Consider the following 18,070-nt stretch of genomic DNA (forward strand, 5'->3'; position numbering starts at 1 on the left):
GTGCAAATAGTGCAAGAATTTACCTACGTATGATAAAGGTTTCGCGCCCTAATATTCTCTAGGATTTTGTTTTGTTATTATCATGAATGTTCTTTTATTAGTTCTTCATTGATCCAACACGTCCAAACAGTAGTCTTACAATTCTATTCGAAAATTTTGCTCAAACACGAAAATTAAATCGAAAAATTTTGTACCTCTCCTCGTTTTGCCAAATATTTCAAGCCTCGCCTCGCAACTCAATCACCGTCCGGCAGCTTTCGCCTTGGCGTGGGCAACATTGACCGTCCTCGTCACACCGGACATTCCGTCGATGAACTTGGTTCGGAACAGCACGTTAGCATTGTTGAACATACCGTCCTTGAGAGACACGATTACGAACTGGGAGTTGGTGAAGTGAGCTTTCAGCATGTTACCGATGTTTTGCGTATGCGAAAGATCCAACGCGGCATCCACCTCGTCCAGGATGTAGAGAGGGGCCGGTTTGTACTTCAACATAGCCAAGATGAGAGATAAGGCAACTAGAGACCGTTGTCCACCGCTAAGTTCCGTCAGAGATTCCTTCCACATGCCGTTGAAGCCAACTTTTACTTCGAGACCTTTCATGAAGTCAACTCCATCTGGTGGTTTCAGCTGGGCTTGGGTTCCCGGGAGTAACGTGCTGAAAATACTTCCGAAGTTTTCGTTGACTTCGGTCCATGCGACTTTGAGCTGTTTCTTTTTCTCTTCGTCTAGATCGGTGATGATCTTCTGAATCTTCTTCTTGTCGTCTTCAACTACTTGCTTACGTCGCATTACTTCCTTGTACTGTTCCTCTTCCCGTTCGAGCAGAACCATCGCCTTCTGGTTTATGTTTCTGCTCATCTTTTCTTTCGAGTCCTGTAGTTTGTTAAGTTTCCGACCAGCTTCCTGAGGGTCTTCTTTATTGTAATCGTAGCGCGTGTTCTTAACTCCAAAGAATTCTTTGTCCTCACTGATCCAGGGATACTTCTCTTCCAGTGCGCTGATTTTATTGTACCCATCTTTGTTCTCATTGCGAACCTTCTGAATTTCGTTTTCCTTCTTCTTGATATCCAACTCCATTTCTTCATTTTGCTTCAACAGTTTATCCCTGTGATGATACTTTGCTTTCAATTCCTTGTTTTGACTGTTGATCTTGTCCTTGTGTTCCTTGATTTTCTGCTTAACGGCGGCCACCGCTTTGTTCATTTCGGCGCTGTTCTCACTTGCCGCCTGTAATTTCCGCTGTAGCTCTGCAATCGTTTCCTCTAACTTGGCAGCTTGCTCTTTCGCAGTTGCGATACCTTTCTGCAGCTCTTCAATTTCCAACCGAAGCGTTTCGAAACTTTGTTCGTGTTTCTTCCAATTCTTGCGACTTTCTTCGCTCTTCTTTTTAGCTCGCTTCAGCTCGTCTTCGGCGGCTTTCAGTTCGCGCTCGCGATGCCCTTTGCTGTCTGCGATTTTTGCCGTTAGATCCTTTACTTTGGCGTTTGCCTGGGTTTGCGCCTGCCGGGCGTCCACCATGGTTTGCTTCAGCGTTTCTGGAATTTAGAATATTACTTCTTAGATATATTTTTAAATGAAAGTTTGGTCCTGCTTACCGATCTTCGTTTTCAGCTCTTCAATTTCCTGTTGCGCCTGTTGATAGGAGGTCTGGGCCAAACGCTGTTGCAGGGTCTTCAGCTCGTAGTTCATCATATCCTGCTGCTCTTTCAGCTGATTGTATCGATGGGCAATGCGTTCCAATTTGCTGAAATTCAAAAATAGATTCAATATAGAATTGCAATCATACTGTTATACCGTCATATTCCTTAGACGATCAGGACTAGTTGCACAGAAGACAACAAAACGTTTCGAAGTAATTGCTACGATTTAGAAAAAAAAAATGAAATCTACTGACCAAATCTTCTTCTTCTTCTTCTTCTTCTTTCTGGCATTACGTCTCCACTGGGACAGAGCCAGCTTCTCAGCTTAGTGTTCTTATGAGCACTTCCACAGTTATTAACTGAGAGCTTTCTATGCCAATGACCATTTTTGCATGTGTATATCGTGTGGCAGGTACGAAGATACTGTATGCCCTGGGAAGTCGAGAAAATTTCCAACCCGAAAAGATCCTCGTCCGGTGGGATTCGAACCCACGACCCTCAGCTTGGTCTTGCTGAATAGCTGCGCGTTTACCGCTACGGCTATCTGGGCCCCTTACTGACCTAATCTAATACATTTGGAAAAAAAAACTTAGAATAGCAACATGAGAGATAATAAAATCAAAACATCTTCTTATGTAGTGAAACAAGTAGTAAAACAGTTGTTGAATATCGTTGTTGTAGTCTGTCATGTCATTTGTAGGAATATCTAAAAAAAATAGATGATATCTTAATTGTTATTTGTCGTCAAGATCATCATAGGAGATTTGAACGATCAGGTTGGCCAGGAGGAGGATTTCAGACCAACGATTGGAAAGTTCAGCGCCCACCGGCTGATGAACGAGAACCGCCTACGCCAAATAGGTTTTGTCGCCTTCAAGAATATAGCCATTCGTAGCACCTATTTCCAGCACAACTGGAGATCACCTCAGCGACTGAAACAACCGGATGTCGCCAATGCGTACGCGCAGCATATTGAGGCTGCGTTGCCGGATAAGGGCGAGCTCGATAGGGCCCCTCTTGAGGACTGCTGGAGGAAAGTCAAAGCAGCCATTAACGACGCTACCGAAAGCACTGTCGGATATGTGAAAAAGAGGTCAAGAAACCATTGGTGCGACGAGGAGTGCCAGGAGGTTTTGATGGAGAAGAATGCAGTGCGATTATCTTCGAAAATCGCTTCTGAAATTCGATCCGCGCCTGGAAGCACCAATCCGCGCCAAAACAAAAAATCATGAAGACTTCATGTCACAATCCCCAAACAATTTTTTGTGAAAAATCTTAACATTGTTGTGAAAACTTAATGGTCTATTAATTTCTTAATTTCTATCCGTCAGATCTAACCCCAATTTTTGTATTTTTCTTCGAAAGACAATTTTTAATTGATATTAACCCTTTCCGATTTTGTTTATATGCACTCCTAATTTTCTTATGAATTTTTGAAAACATGGATACTCACCACATTTTGAAAAATAATTCGAGATGCGACACAGTTGGTTCAACCCTATGGGTATCAGCGTGGTGATTTTTCAACAGTTTTTCGATTCCACCCCTGCATCGGGATGCTTGTTTACATTTGGAAACGTCAGATCAGGTGCGCGCTCGAACGGACCGTGATCCCGGTCAGGGCGCCCCAAACAGGAGCGCCAACGAAACTAACCTCAAATTACTCAAACAAACGTTTTTGAACCAGGTTAGAACTGAATCGCAGTTTCAACCCCAACCCGATTCAGGTCTTCCAGTAGGAAAATATATTTTGCTCCACAGATTCAAAACTTCTATTAGAGACAATTTTTGCTATTCATGCCGATAAATGCCTAACTCTATCTGTTGGCTGTTGATCCGGAAGATTCCCGCCTAGAGGCTGCAACAGCCGCGCAAGGAAATTTTGAGCGGTTGTTGTTGCCCCAAGTCGGGAATCTTCCTGCTTATTCAATCCTCGTCGGCACAAAACAGATAGATCAGGCATCTTTTGACTACAATCTTTGCGTTACAGAACTATGTAGTTCACGGGGGGAAATAATCATCCAAAGCGGTGAAGGTGGTTTCCGGAGATTTCAGGAACCGTGAAGGAAGGAGGTAGCGAAACCAGCGGAGCCCATTATGATGAATGAAAACATAAACAAAAATCATCTGGTCACGCCAGCTAAATTCATCACAACGTGGTGGCAAAACCATAGGGGAAAAAGGGGTCTGCATTTTTTCGAGGTGAAACAAATTGTAGGGGACCAAGGGGTGAACTAACATGCCGCAAGTTTTTCATTGTTTTCTAATAGTTAAAGGCTCCAAAACATATCGGTTCCTTAGGAAAGTTTGTTCAGTAAATTGACAGAAAGCATATAAGCTAATAAAAAAATTCACGGAAATGGTCTATTATTAGGGTATAGATGAAGTTTTATCAAATATAATATTCACAGAAGGATACTTTCTATTAATGTAACTAGATCAAGATTACGGAAAATGTAATATTTGGCCATCAATCGATATCTATCTATCTATATAAATAAAAAAGGGAGTAGTGTTTGTATGTCACGAAATGGCTTGAGAACGGGTCAACATACTAACGCAAGTTTTTCACTGTTGCACTCCCCAAGGGATGCGACGTGTTCGTGCGAGGAAAAAGTTCGGGAAAGCCTCCAGAATAATCGGGAGGATGGGAGAAGACTAAGGGGTCATTTTGTATGGGGGATTTCTTGACGTTTTCCAACAGCCTACTTGATGGCAAGACGAAGTTTGCCGGGACCACTAGTTTTAAACAAAAATTATGATAGAAGATCGAATATGATTCTTAAGCCAATATATCATAGACGCGTCCTTTGAACGCCGAGTTGTTGACTTAAGCCTGAGTGAAATTGAAATTTTTCATCAGCAAGTTAAATGGGAGGTACGTTTGGCCGAATAGGCATTTATCATAAAGACGATAGGCTTGATAGGCTGTTCATCTGAGTTATGGTTTTAAGGTAGTTATTAGCACAAAGCTTCTAATATTTTAATCAAAACTACTATGATTCACTTGGTATTGGGGGTTATAGTCAGTCAAATAGACCATTTCCGTGAAAAAAAAAATTGCTCATAAGTTTTCTTTTGATTTACTGAACACACTTTCCCAAGGAACCCATATGTTTTGAAGCCTCTAACCAGTGTTGGGAATGGTAATAGTAGTAGGCTTGAATTTCGCGAAAATCACGTCGCTCTCTCACTACAGTAGTTTAAAATCGTGAATCTCATCAAGTAGCCTATGGACCTATGCACGAGTTCACTATTTGACGTTTGAGCGGTGCCGTGTTATTTATGTGACATTGGCAACGAGTGAATACGGCACCGCTTAAACGTCAAATTAGTAAACTCGTGCATCGGTCCATATTGGGTACATGAATATCTCTAAATCAGTAGTGTCATTGAAGGCTCTAAATGCGGGAAATGCAGCGGGAAATAGAACATTTTTCTACAGTAATTTTGGGTTGCCCTTAGCAACGGGTGTTTTGCAATTTTCAAGGCTCTTTGCCTACAGCAGCGATGGGCGTGATTTTCACTGGCTTCGCTGACTGTGATTAGCTTTGTTTGACTACTGTAGAGTGAATTTCAGATTTTTTCCCAACCCTGCCTCTAACTATAGACAAACAAAGAAAAACTGGCGGCACACTAGTTCACCCCACGGTCCCCTACATTTTATTTCTCTCCAATGTTTTTGGGAACCCCTTTTTCCCCTATGATTTTATCTCCACGCTGTGGTGAATTTTGATCAGCTGTTCCTCCGTGGTCTCCGCTTTGGTTTGCGAATAAAGACTGACCTAAGAAGAATAATAAATGTTTATTCTCAAATAGAATACTAAATAATTATTCTTTGTTTTGCGTTTTATAGGATGTTGCAAAATTTTAAAGATTTAATGTGCCTACACTAGGAAGTTTTGGTTAATAAAACAAATTTTGAAGACAAAGCGAATAATTATGATGCATATTTTAAAAGTGTTCGACATTAGAAAACAAACATCTAATAATACACCAAAAGATATAAAAAATCCTATTAAATGAGAATGCACGGTTTTACAAAAAGAATACTAAACCACAGATAACGTTGAAGTCCGATTGTAAAACTGTGTAAGCCAATTAATGGTCCGAATGGTTTTGGAGGTTTGAAAAAGTGTTTTTTTGTGTATGCTGGTCATTTTTTTTTGTGAAGGCCGCTACTGTTCATAGAAAAAAATTCTGGCTACGCCACCGCATCATATAATTAAATAACGAAAAAAGATAATATTTAAGTTCTTTTATTGAAGATTTCAATATTTTTCTTAGTGATTCGATTATCCGGAAGATTCGATTATCCGGAGTGAAAAAAATCGATACTTCGGATAATCGAGTCCGACGTGTATTGTATCTAGTATCTAGTATACACAATGAATACTACCCATCTTCAAAAAGTGCCTTCAGATCTCATATTCTCTAAGGTCCGATTTCTTCACCTTCGCTTAAGCAGTAAGCCATTTTCTTCCATGTAAACTATCTTGATTTTGAACGAAACAAACCGCTATTTTTTCAAATCAATGACAGATTCTGACCCCTATACAGGGTGCAGAGCTACTTCGGCACTTCCAAGATTCACTTTGGCATGGGGGGGGTTTTCTAGGCCGAATTGCCTGAAACTTTGCAGTAAGATGCACTTCAATACGACGCATATTATGGCCAAATATGAGCTCAGTAGCTTTCAAAAAACCCCACTGCCGAAGTGAATCAAAAGTGACAAGAATAGGATTTAGTTTCCTATTCGAAATGTTTCAAATTATTGAAGGAAAAAAATACGTGCAAAAATTAATAACTAAACATCAAAACTGGGCCCTAGTGAATAAACTATAAAGTGCGCTTAAAAGCACTTAATGATATGAAGAGAGTTTACAGTTTGTTCGAGTTTCAGCAGGGACTACGACTATGAATGCGTCAAGAACTGAGCGCGACAGGGCCCGCCTGGGAAGCAGTGTCACGATAGACGGGGATACCTTCGAGGTGGTGGACGAATTCGTACCTTACTGACGGCTGACGGCGTGCCTACTATGGACTCCAGAAGAAACTGCGGTCATCAAAGATTCACCCCCACACCAAATGCATAATAACGGTAGTCCTCTACGGGCATGATTCTTGGGCTTTTCGAACGCCGAGTGCTGAAGACGATCTTTGGCGACGAGCATGAGAACGGTGTGTGGCGGCGATGAATAAACCACGAGCTCGCCCAACTGTACGGCGAACCCAGTATCCTGAAGGTGGAAAAAGCTGGAAGGATACGCTGTGCAGAGCATGCTGCAAGAATGCCGGACAACAGCCCTGTGAAGATGACGTTTGCCACCAATCCGGTTGGAACAAGAAGACGTGGGGCGCAGCGAACTAGGTGGATTGACTAGGTGCACAAGGACTTGGAGAGCGTGGGTCACAGTGGAGGATGGAGAGAAGCGGCCTTGAAATTAAATTTTCCTGGAGTGAAAATAATTTCAACTAATGATAACCGTATTATGCAGTAGTTGAATAGGATTACTAAATCAGAATACCCAAAAAATCTTATTGTAGTAAGAATTTTGCCATTGTTTATGCAACCTCTAATCAACTCTGCAAAAAACATCGATCAAATATCTAAAATCATAGCTCACTGGAAAATATAATTTCAAGCCCAGGGATTTAAACTTTTATTTAAAAAAGGGGGCAAAATTTGAACCTTGACACTTTTGATTATGTTTGACGTTCAGTTAGTCGACTAAAACGCCAACATTTTAACATTGGGGTTGTTCCTATCTGACATTTTGGAAGGGATACGGAATACAAAATACACTCAAAATTTGAGTTTAACTCCCTTAGCGGCTTTGGTGGTGTAGTGATAAGCGTGATTGCCTCTCACTCCAGTCCCGTCGACGCCGTTGGGATTTTCTGAGGCATAACATCTCTGATCATGTCTTCCTTCGGAAGGGAAGTAAAGCCGTTGGTCCTGGCCCATGTGTTGATGGGTTCGATATGTAGGGTCCCAGGTGTGTGTGGAGGCCTCACTGGGCGTCCGTGTTTAGGCTTAGTAGCAGAAATAGGCGGACGTAAAACTACAACCAATGCCAAAAGGTGTCGGATGGCCAGAAAAAAAAAGCAAAAGAAGAGTTTAACCCCTCTACCGGTAGCTTTACTTTTTCACCACAAACAAATATTCAAACAGCGATAACTTTTTTGTTTTTCTACGTTTTGGCTCCATTTTTTCACAAGCCTTAAAAAAATCTTCTATTTTAAGAATCTGGTCGATGTTGATCATTGGGCATCCGGAGATAGTCCAAAATTTCTTGGGGGACCTACGTGTTTCCATAATCCACGTGAATATCTCCTACTACAGAATCTTTCTCATGTTCGATCATTCGCTTTTCGAAACAATAATTCAATAAGAGTCTGCTGTGAAAAAATAATGCTATTGGTGCAACAGTTTTGGAGTAATGAACATTTTTGTTTCTGGTACCAATTTGTCCGTATGAAGATCTTGAAATCTTAAAAAAAAAACATAATTTTGTAGTTTTCAGATTTCTTGAAGACAACTCAACCGATTTTCATGATTTTTTCAAAGAAGCTCTGTACAGCCCACATTTTAGTTTTTTTTGAAAAATTGAATAAGAACAAAATAACGGCCAAAGAATTTGTAGTGGGGTTAAATCGATAGACCCCTTGTATTGAGTGTTCGCTAAGATACGAGAGAATAAATAAAATCAGTTCGTTTTTAACCTGAAAACCAATCGGTCGTTTTATGTTATTGCTTCGTCAAACTCTTGATATCACTAAGTCTCATCCCTAAATTGGTAACCCCGACGCGAGTTTCGACGCGATAATACTCGTTTTAAAGAAAATGCCGGATCAGTCAGACGAGATCGCCGCCGACCCCGGGACATCTAGCGTAGCCGTTCATGTAGCAGCTTTTTAGCCGTAAAGCTTCCTGATTTTTGGCGGTCGGATCCCACCATGTGGTTTGCTCAGGCAGAGGCTCAGTTTGCCTTAGCGAATGTGGTACAGGATCAAACCAAATTCTACCATATTATCGCAAAGGTAGATCAATCGATTCTTTGCCACATATCCGATCTCGTTGCTAATCCTCCGCCGAACGACAAGTATTTAACCGTGAAGACTCGCCTCATTAAACGGTTTGAGGTGTCGCCCCAAGGCAAATTGGAGCAGTTATCGGGATCCTGTGATATGGGAGATCTGCGACCCACACACTTATTAGCTAAAATGCAGGAGTTAGCAACAGGATTGAACGTTAACGACGAGTTGCTAAAGATGTTGTTTTTACAAAGAATGCCCGGCAATGTAAAAGCAATACTCGCGATAAGTGACGGAAGTTTGGCTAAATTAGCAGAGATGGCTGACAAGATGATGGAGTCATCGGCTAGTGTATCCATGGTATCAATACACTCAGAACAACAAAAGCCACTCGAAGTAGCAGCTACTTCGAAACACTCAGGCTGTGAACCGTTTCACCAGTTCGTTTAACTATTAGTTAAAATTTGACATTTCGATAGTTATTTTCCCCTCAAGTGGTTAAATTGAACATCGCAGTCGACCCATTTGAGCTTTGACAGTCGAGTAGTTATTTCAGAACGAAGTTGACAGATGGTTAGTTATTCTCAAATTCACGGGAGCAAAACATAACTTTCGAACTGTCAAGTTTAACCATGCTCCAGAGCAGGGTTATTTCTAACCGGAGGGGAAATAACTATCGAGCTGTCAAATTTTAACTAAAAGTTAAACGAACTGGTGAAACGGTTCACAGCCTCAGACGGTTTCTCACCAAGCGATCTACAGGAACAGATCGATTTTTTATCAGCTGAAATTAGTAGGCTGAGAACACGATCGGCATCGAGAAGTCGCTCTGCTTCGAGGTCATCTAGCGCTACAGAAATTTGTTGGTATCATAAGAAATTTGGACGAAATGCTAACACTTGTCGACAGCCTTGTCGATATTCGGATCAAAAAAACTAATTCCTCGTTCACCTGTATCGGCGGAGGTGAGCGGAGTAACAGAAAGTCGCCGTTTTCTGATCTTCGATCGTTCGAGTAACATCAAATTTTTAATAGACACTGGCTCAGATGTGTCTATTGTTCCTGCTACTAGTAAACAAAGACAACAGAAACCCTTTCCTATTCGACTTCACGCTGCTAATGGTAGCAGTATCAAAGTGGTTCACGATACATCGATACGGACTTTGCACTTCGACGAAAGTTTTGCTGGAATTTTCTGATTGCTGATGTTCAAATAGCTATCATCGGGGCCGATTTTTTAGCAAATTTTGGATTATTAGTCGATCTTAAGAATCGTCGTCTCGTTGATGAAAAAACGGGATTACATACGTGTGGAGGTTGAGCAACATCATCAATATTCGGCGTGACTGCGATTGGGCTTTGCCATCCGTTCCGCGATCTGCTGCAAGAATTTCGTGAGATAACAGTACCAACTACTATTGGAAGTGTTGCAAAACATGATGTGAAGCATTTCATTCAAACTAAGGGCCCTCCAGTTGCCTTTAAAGTTCGTCATATATCGCCGGATAAAGTGAATGCAGCCAAGAAGGAGTTTAAGTTGATGTGTGATCTTGGTGTGTGCCGTCCATCATCAAGCAGCTGGGCAAGCTCATTACACTGCGTGCCGAAAAAAGATGGGCAATGGCGTTTTGTTGGCGACTACCGTGCGTTAAACAAGGTATCCGTACCCGATCGTTATCCTGTACCGCACATACAAGATCTTTTGTATGCCTTTAAGGGGAAGTCTCGCGTAACATTACTAAAGGACCTATGTACAAATGAAAGATTCTCTCCTCTCTCGTTCTCTTTCGATTATAACAGTGGAACACTAAAGATTTTGGGAAGTTTTTCACTATAGTAATGTTACGCGAGAAGTCTGTTTTTACTACTCTTGACTTGGTTCGAGCATACCATCAAATTCCTGTGAATGAAGAAGACATCGAAAAAACCGCAGTAATCCCTCCATTCGGATTATTTGAGTTCCCTCGTATGCAGTTTGGCCTTTGCAATGCCGGACAAACGTTTCAGCGCTTCATGCACAAGGTTCTAGGCGACCTGGATTTTGTGGTAGTGTATATAGACGATATATGTATCGCTTCTTCTAGTCAAGAAGAGCACAGGCGGCACGTGCGAATTGTCTTCGAACGCCTGCATGATCACGGCCTGGTAATCAACCTAGAAAAAAGTAAATTCGCTCAAGAGAAGGTGGATTTCTTAGGTTATTCGGTGCTACGGTTATCCGGTACTACGGAGTTCTACCCTTACCGGAACGCGTGAGGGCCGTGACGAATTTCCCTCTCCCGGTTACTGTGAAGGATTTGCGCCGTTTCTTGGCACTCGTAAATGGCTATAAGCGGTTCATTCCGCACGCATCTGCCATCCAGATTGAACTCCAAGCGCTTATTCCGGGGAACAAAAAGAATGACATGAGAAAAATATGTTGGACGGACACAACACGGTTAGCTTTCCATGAGTGCAAAAAATCCCTCTCGGACGCAACACTGCTGCATTATCCGGACTCCGCTAAGGCCCTTGCTCTTATGGTTGATGCTTCGAATACTGCGATAGGAGCAACACTTCAGCAGCTCGATGGGGATAATTGGCAGCCACTTGGATTCTTTTCGGAAAAATTGTCCAAAGCACAACGGAATTACTCGACGTTCGGACGTGAATTGACTGCAGCAAAAAAAGCCGTCCAATATTTTCGTTACCTTGTGGAGGGTAGGAAGTTGGTCATATTCACCGACCACAAACCGCTTACGTTTGCTATGGGTTCCAGCACCGATAATCGATTGCCACATGAACAAAGGTATTTAAATTATATTTCTAACTTTACTACCGATATTCGACATATTAGTGGTAGTAAAAATACCGTTGCAGACGCTCTATCTCGTGTGGCAGCAATTTCGACTCCATCGCTTATCGATTACGAGCAGTTGGCTATTGATCAAGCTGGCGATAGTGAGTTAGCATCATTAATAGCATCGGCTACATCATTGAAATTGGAACTTCGGCAAACTCCACCTACTCCTTAAGCGCTTTACTGTGATGTCTCCATTCCCGGAAAGGTACGTCCTTATGTTCCTAAACAGTATCGTCATCAAATTTTGCAGTATTTTCATGGTGTTTCGCATCCTGGAATTAGATCCACTCGTCGTTTGTTATCGGACAGATTTGTATGGACTTCCATGAACAAAGACGTTAGGACTCACGTCAAAAGTTGTATCGAGTGCCAGAAATCAAAAATTCATCGACACACGAAAGCAGCAGTTCAAAGTTTCGAATTGCCTAAAGCACGATTCCGCCACGTACATATGAATTTAGTTGGCCCGTTACCACCTTCTAATGGTAATCGCTATTTGCTCACGATCGTTGACCGGTTCACTCGATGACCAGAAGCAATCCCTTTGGCTGATGACAGCGGACACCGTGGCACTCGCGTTTTGTTCAACGTGGATTTCTCGGTTTGGAGTTCCGGAGAAAATAACAACCGATCAGGGCAGGCAGTTCGAATCATTTTTATTCCGTGAATTGTCCCAGATTATGGGATTCAAACATCTTCGGACCACAGCATATCATCCGCAGGCGAACGGTTTAGTTGAGCGTTTCCATAGAACGTTGAAAGCTGCTATCATGGCAGTTGATTCAAAACATTGGAGCGATCGTTTGCCGTTGATTTTGTTGGGTCAGCGTACATTATATAGAGAAGATTTGGACTGTTCGGTGGCGGATTTAGTCTACGGTCAAGCATTGCGTTTACCTGGTGAATGTTTTGAATACTATCCGGCAGAAGTTCATCAAGCTGACTTCCTGGTACAATTACAAGAAACGGTGGATCATCTACAACCACGTTCCCCTAATCACCATTCTAAGCCGTCCGTGTTTGTTCATCAAGATTTGGCCAAATCTTCCCATGTTTTCGTGCGAATCGACTCTGTTAAAAAACCACTCCAACGACCATATGAAGGGCCGTTCAAAGTATGGCAGAAACATGACAAATTCATGGATGTTCAGATTAATGGGAAATCCCAACGAATTTCGATTGATCGCCTTAAACCAGTATTTGGTTTCAATGATTCTATTAGCAATTTTCCAATTCAAGACAAAAGTTTAAAAGTTACTCCATCAGGTCATAGGATTCGTTTTATGGTGTAACTGGGGAGAGTACTGTTAAATCGATAGACCCCTTGTATTGAGTGTGCGCTAAGATACGAGAGAATGAATAAAATCAGTTCGTTTTTAACCTGTAAACTAATCGGTCGTTTTATATTATTGCTTCGTCAAACTCTTGATATCACTAAGTCTAATTTTTATATAGAGAATGTCGGTCCCCCAAGGAGCAGCTAAATATCTTCAAAACCATATGAGCAATACCGCCGCAGTATTGTGTATTTCTTTCACTACTGGGCTGCGAAGTGCGGCATCATAAGTGCGAAAATGCGAATAAAAATGCGGGATTGCATCGAATCATGTTGGTGTTTTTAGAGCACTTATTCTTTGAATTGCGAAGAATAAGCCCGCTGAAGACACCGACTTGATTTGATGCAATCGCGCACTTTTATTAGCTTTTCCGCACTTGTAAAAACTTCTGCGATAGTCCAGTGGTGAAAGAAATGCGCATTTGCGGTAAGTAGAATATCAAAGGTTCAATTCCAGGCCTTATCCGAAGGCAGGATAGAGAATCGAACGAACGATCAGAAAATCGTCAATTCCACGCGCTTACCTACAGAGCTATTAAAGTAACATGAGGAGAACAGGTTCCATTGCGAATACAAGCAAATCTGTGATGGCATTCGGCGTTTGGTGCTTAGCAAGCGAATAGGGGAACTTTAGGTAAAATGAACAGGCTTGTGTTTTATGGTAATTATGCTATAAACCTATGTAAATCATAGCACAATCCTAAATTCTCAGACTAAGGGACTATTTCGACAACTATAGCGCGATCTAGAACTGACGAAAGCTGGAAAAGTAAACAATAACAAACAAGAAAATATGAAAACATTCATGTTCATGTTCATTTTACCCCCAGTTCTCTTATACAATTAACGGCTTCTTATTGTGAGCAAGAGGAGCAAACGTAATGAAGAAATATTTCTCGCGTTCAGTATCATAAGGGCGTAACTGCAATGATCGATTTCTCTTCATCGATTCTCTTATTAGCTAATTACTTGGCCGGGTGACTATTTTCGACGGCCATTTTTGATTTAGTAAAAAGAACTCATCGTATTTGATCATACTGCGTCGTGAAATGTAACGCAAATTGATTGAATTACGTGTACTAATTGAAAGAGAAAATCGACGAAGAGAAATCGATCACTGCAGATACGCCTGTATGATACTCAACGCAAGATTTGTTCTTTGACGATTCTAGATTGAGGTTGCATTCTTTCGTCGATTACGGGAAGACCTGCCAGAGGTTTCATACTGGATGACGATGTTTTGGACCGTTTGGTGACGAATCTGACGATTGTTAGACCTGGTTAGTACATTCTTCTTCTTCTTGGCATTACGTCTTCATTGGGACAGAGCCTGCTACTCAGCTTACTGTTCTTATGACCATTTCCAAAGTTATTAACTGAGAGCTTTCTTTGCCTTAATTGCCGGTTTTCTCAAGAAAATTTCCATTACGAAAAGATCCTGGATCGACCGGGAATCGAACCTAGATACCTCCAGCATGACTTTGCTTTGTAGCCGCGACCACGTAACCACTCGGCTAAGGAAGGCCCCGCCTATCTAGATTTTCGAATCTTCTAATTTCACTCGAAGCTGCATGTGCCTAGCTAGTTTAGATAATAGATAAAAGTACAATTTTTTCTCACCTTATCTCCGCACAAACTTGCTGATACTCGGCCTCCTTCTGCGCCAACAGCTTCTGGATCTGATTGATCTCTTCCACCTCCAGCAGCACAACCGCTCCTTTAGCTTTGGCTCCACCGGACAATGTTCCACTGGGGTCCACAACGTCACCATCCAGCGTTACCGAACGGGACATAATCTGTGGATGGTAGGTCACCTGCTTGGCCACATTCATATCATCGGCCAGGAAGGAATGACCGAAAACGAATTTCATCGCTGGTTCCAATTGCCGTTCGTAGTTGATGCAAGACAGAGCTGTCACAGCGCGACCCTTTCCAACGAGATTATCCGCCACTCGAACCGTATTGTTATCGATCATTCGGCTGGTGATTTTGTTCAGCGGGATCATAGTGGTACGGCTCTGCAACTGACCTTTCTGAAGCAGCTTCTTGCCGACCGTGTCCGAGTCGACAACCACACTGTACAGACTTCCTCCGGCTGCCGTGCCCAAACTGAGAGCGTACTTTTTGTCCCGAACCGCTACCAGTTTGGCAACCATTCCGTGAACCGACGAACGATCGAAATTCGGCTCCGGATCACGATACTGGAACTCCCATCGATAGGCGTTCTTACGGTCGAGTTCGCTTTTGAGGTTACGAATTTCATGGGACAATACTTGCTTACGCTCGTGCAGCTGCTCAATCGATCCCTCTTCGTAGTCGATCTTCTGCAGTTCTGCCGTAATGGATTGAATTTGAGATTCGGCCTTGGTCAGCTTCTTCTTGTCTTCGAGGTAAGCCGCGTCACTGGAGTTCATGTCACCTTGTTTCTCCTTCAGAAGCTGCTGACAATGCTTCAATTCCATCTCGCTTTGCTTGATGGATGTGGCTGACTCGGCAGCTTTCTGTTTCGCTGACATGAGTTGATCCTGCAGAGTGGCTGCTTCGCCGTCTTCATTGGTAGACAAACCGGCACTGACCGCTTCGAAACGCTTCTGAGCATCAGTAAATGCCTTGGCATCCGCTTCGTCCGCATCTTTTAAACTTTGGAACATATCACCCGTCCGTTGCATCTCCGCTTCCTTTTTTTGTAAGGCATTTTCATCGTCTCTAATACTCTTCTGTAGATTCTTGAGCTTTCTCTGTTCAGCCCCAATGTTCTCCTTTGTGCTATCCCGCTCAGCCGAAGCCGTAGCCTCCTTTTTACTCTCGGCGCTCAGTTCTGCTTCTAATTCTGCCAAGGCGCCACCTCCTTCCGTATCGATCAGCTCCTGTAAAGCTTTCGCACTTTGCTCAATCTCTTTGCTCTCCGTAATGTGAGCCTCAATCTTGTTTCGATGTCCGCTAATCACATCGTTCAAAGCGGCAATCGCCTTCTCGGAATTCTCGACAGATTTCACGTGCTGAAGGTACTTATGAGAGATGTACAACCTCGTGAGATACTCAATGTCTCGACAGATCTTCTGATACTCGATATAGTGGGCTCGTTCTTTCCGTAGCTTCTCCAGCTTAGGTTCAATTTCTTCCCGTAAAACCGTGTAAAGCTCATTCAACTTGGCATCCTTCTTCTCGATCAGTTTAATTGAATGCTCTCGCTTGGCTTCATAGACGCTAGTTCCAGCCGCTTCCTCAATCATGGAAAGAATTTCCTGCGGTTTCATATTCAATACCTTCGTAATACGTCCCTGCATAATCAAGAAGTTCGGGTTGTTCACGTTGAGCTGCACCGAGCAGAACAAATCCTGCACTTTCTTATTCTGGACCGTTTTGCCATTGATAAGATACTTGTTCTTCCCGCCCACGACGATTTGGCGCGTGATTGAAATTTCATTGCATTTCTCGTACCCCAGCGGACACTGGTCCTTGTCGGTGTTGTCGAACACTAGCGTAACCGTGGCCTTCGTCACACCCGCCTGGCCACTTTTGTAGACCAGTTCCTGGAGGGACGTTGCTCGTACCTAAAATCAAAAATCCCACTTCAGTCAATCAACTTCCAACCACTCAACCAAAACACTTACGTGAACCAAATTTGAAATGCCCAGCACGAAGCAGATCGAGTCCAGAATATTACTCTTTCCGGTTCCGTTCAGTCCGGTGATGGCGTTAAACTCCGGATCGAAGCCATGGATCTCCGTGCGCTTGCCGTACGACTTGAAGCCGTCGATGATGATCGATTTGATGTACATTTTCGGCCCACCAGACTTACTCGTCGTTCATTGTCCTAAAATTTTCACTAAACACAACCGGATCGTCACAAATTTGCGCAAAAAACTTCGCCAAAAACTTTGGAACAAATCCAAGCGTCGTTCGCTCGGTACGAATGGGATTTTTGTTTGAGAGGAAATTGACAGCAACGACGGTTGGGAAAACAATCAACTGTGCGTGTGTGTTGGTGAGAGCGCTTTGAAACGGAACTGTCAAAAATGGTAAACCCACTTGCACACTGGCGGTGCAGCGTGGTGACATTTCATTAGGTCTACTACATTAGGTCAATGTGTTTAAAATGACAGTTGAAAAGTTGTCTTTACATTACTTTGATCCTGGAACAATTTAAGGGTCACAAATTTCATAACGCAGAAGGAGGCGAGTGGACGTCTCTTAGTTGTTAAGCGAAGTATGCACTTCAACATAAAAGTAATCGCCGTGGGAAATTTATTGCAAGAAATGCTCAAGAAAAGCATTTTTCTTTGATCGCAACGCAGTTGAAAAGTTGAAAATTTTCCAAATCATTTCTATTCCATATCTCGATGGTTCGATGAATCGATGATTTCCTTCAATATCAACTTATGGAGTGTTGCTTGTATGTTGAAAATAACGTTTTATATCTACTGCGCATAGTAAGGAACATGGTTGGAAAATGGATTCTTACTATGCGCACTTAGAAGAATAACGCCTCAAGCACAATGTGAACGGCAACGCGGTACAACGGCAAAACGGCATGCCCATCTTGATCTATACTCTACTTATAAATCCAGTGTTGACTAAATCCTTTTCAACATTGACTTGACAAGTAGAGTGTAGCTCAAGATGGGCTTGCCGTTTTGCCGCTGTAACGCGCTGCCGCTCACATTGTGCTTGGGGCTTAAGAAAGTGAAGAGAAAATAAGTTGCACTTTACCAGTTAAGATTCATCGATAAATAAACTAGTGCATACGTACTAAAAATCTAAAATATATTATTTTTAATTTGCTTCAAAAGCTAAAGTGATGAGGTATTCCTTTAGCATTTTAGCTAACGGGCAGTCAATTTGGACGTTTTTCACTATTCTCAAAGCTATTTTATTTCTTATTAAAGTAATAAACGTAAATTTGTCGAACATATTCTTCGCGTACTTTTTGATTACTATTGTAACAATATATGAAAAATATATTTTGAACGAAAATTTAAGTATTTTACCAAATTTCGATGGATTTAGGTGAAAGTGCGCAGAGTTAGGGGCCTTCACGGTACTCAAAAAATGTTTGGAATACTAACAGTTCCTAGAATGAAATTCTGGAGGAATAAATGATAAATGTTTTGACTTTTGGAGTTCTTCTTGCCTAATCGTATGTTGGGGATCCTTGCTCTCAATCCCTGGTGACAAATCGTTCCCAATTGTGGTATCCTACTAGTATCC

At 42.2% G+C, this 18,070-nt stretch overlaps 1 protein-coding gene across 1 annotated transcript; it reads right to left on the minus strand.

The window, feature by feature from the left end:
• Window positions 1–69: 69 nt before the first annotated feature.
• Window positions 70–16,816, minus strand: LOC5578093 (structural maintenance of chromosomes protein 2). Its single transcript, XM_001656739.2, has 4 exons — window positions 16,474–16,816; window positions 14,480–16,413; window positions 1,599–1,747; window positions 70–1,538 (listed from the first exon to the last, which is right to left on the minus strand). Exons 1-4 carry the CDS (start codon window positions 16,639–16,641, stop codon window positions 241–243), a joined length of 3,549 nt encoding a protein of 1,182 aa, XP_001656789.2. The 5' UTR covers window positions 16,642–16,816; the 3' UTR covers window positions 70–240.
• Between the last annotated feature and the right edge of the window lie 1,254 nt (window positions 16,817–18,070).

This window comes from Aedes aegypti, chromosome 3 (genome assembly GCF_002204515.2).
Source record: "Aedes aegypti strain LVP_AGWG chromosome 3, AaegL5.0 Primary Assembly, whole genome shotgun sequence".
In the NCBI taxonomy this organism is placed as follows: domain Eukaryota; kingdom Metazoa; phylum Arthropoda; class Insecta; order Diptera; family Culicidae; genus Aedes; species Aedes aegypti.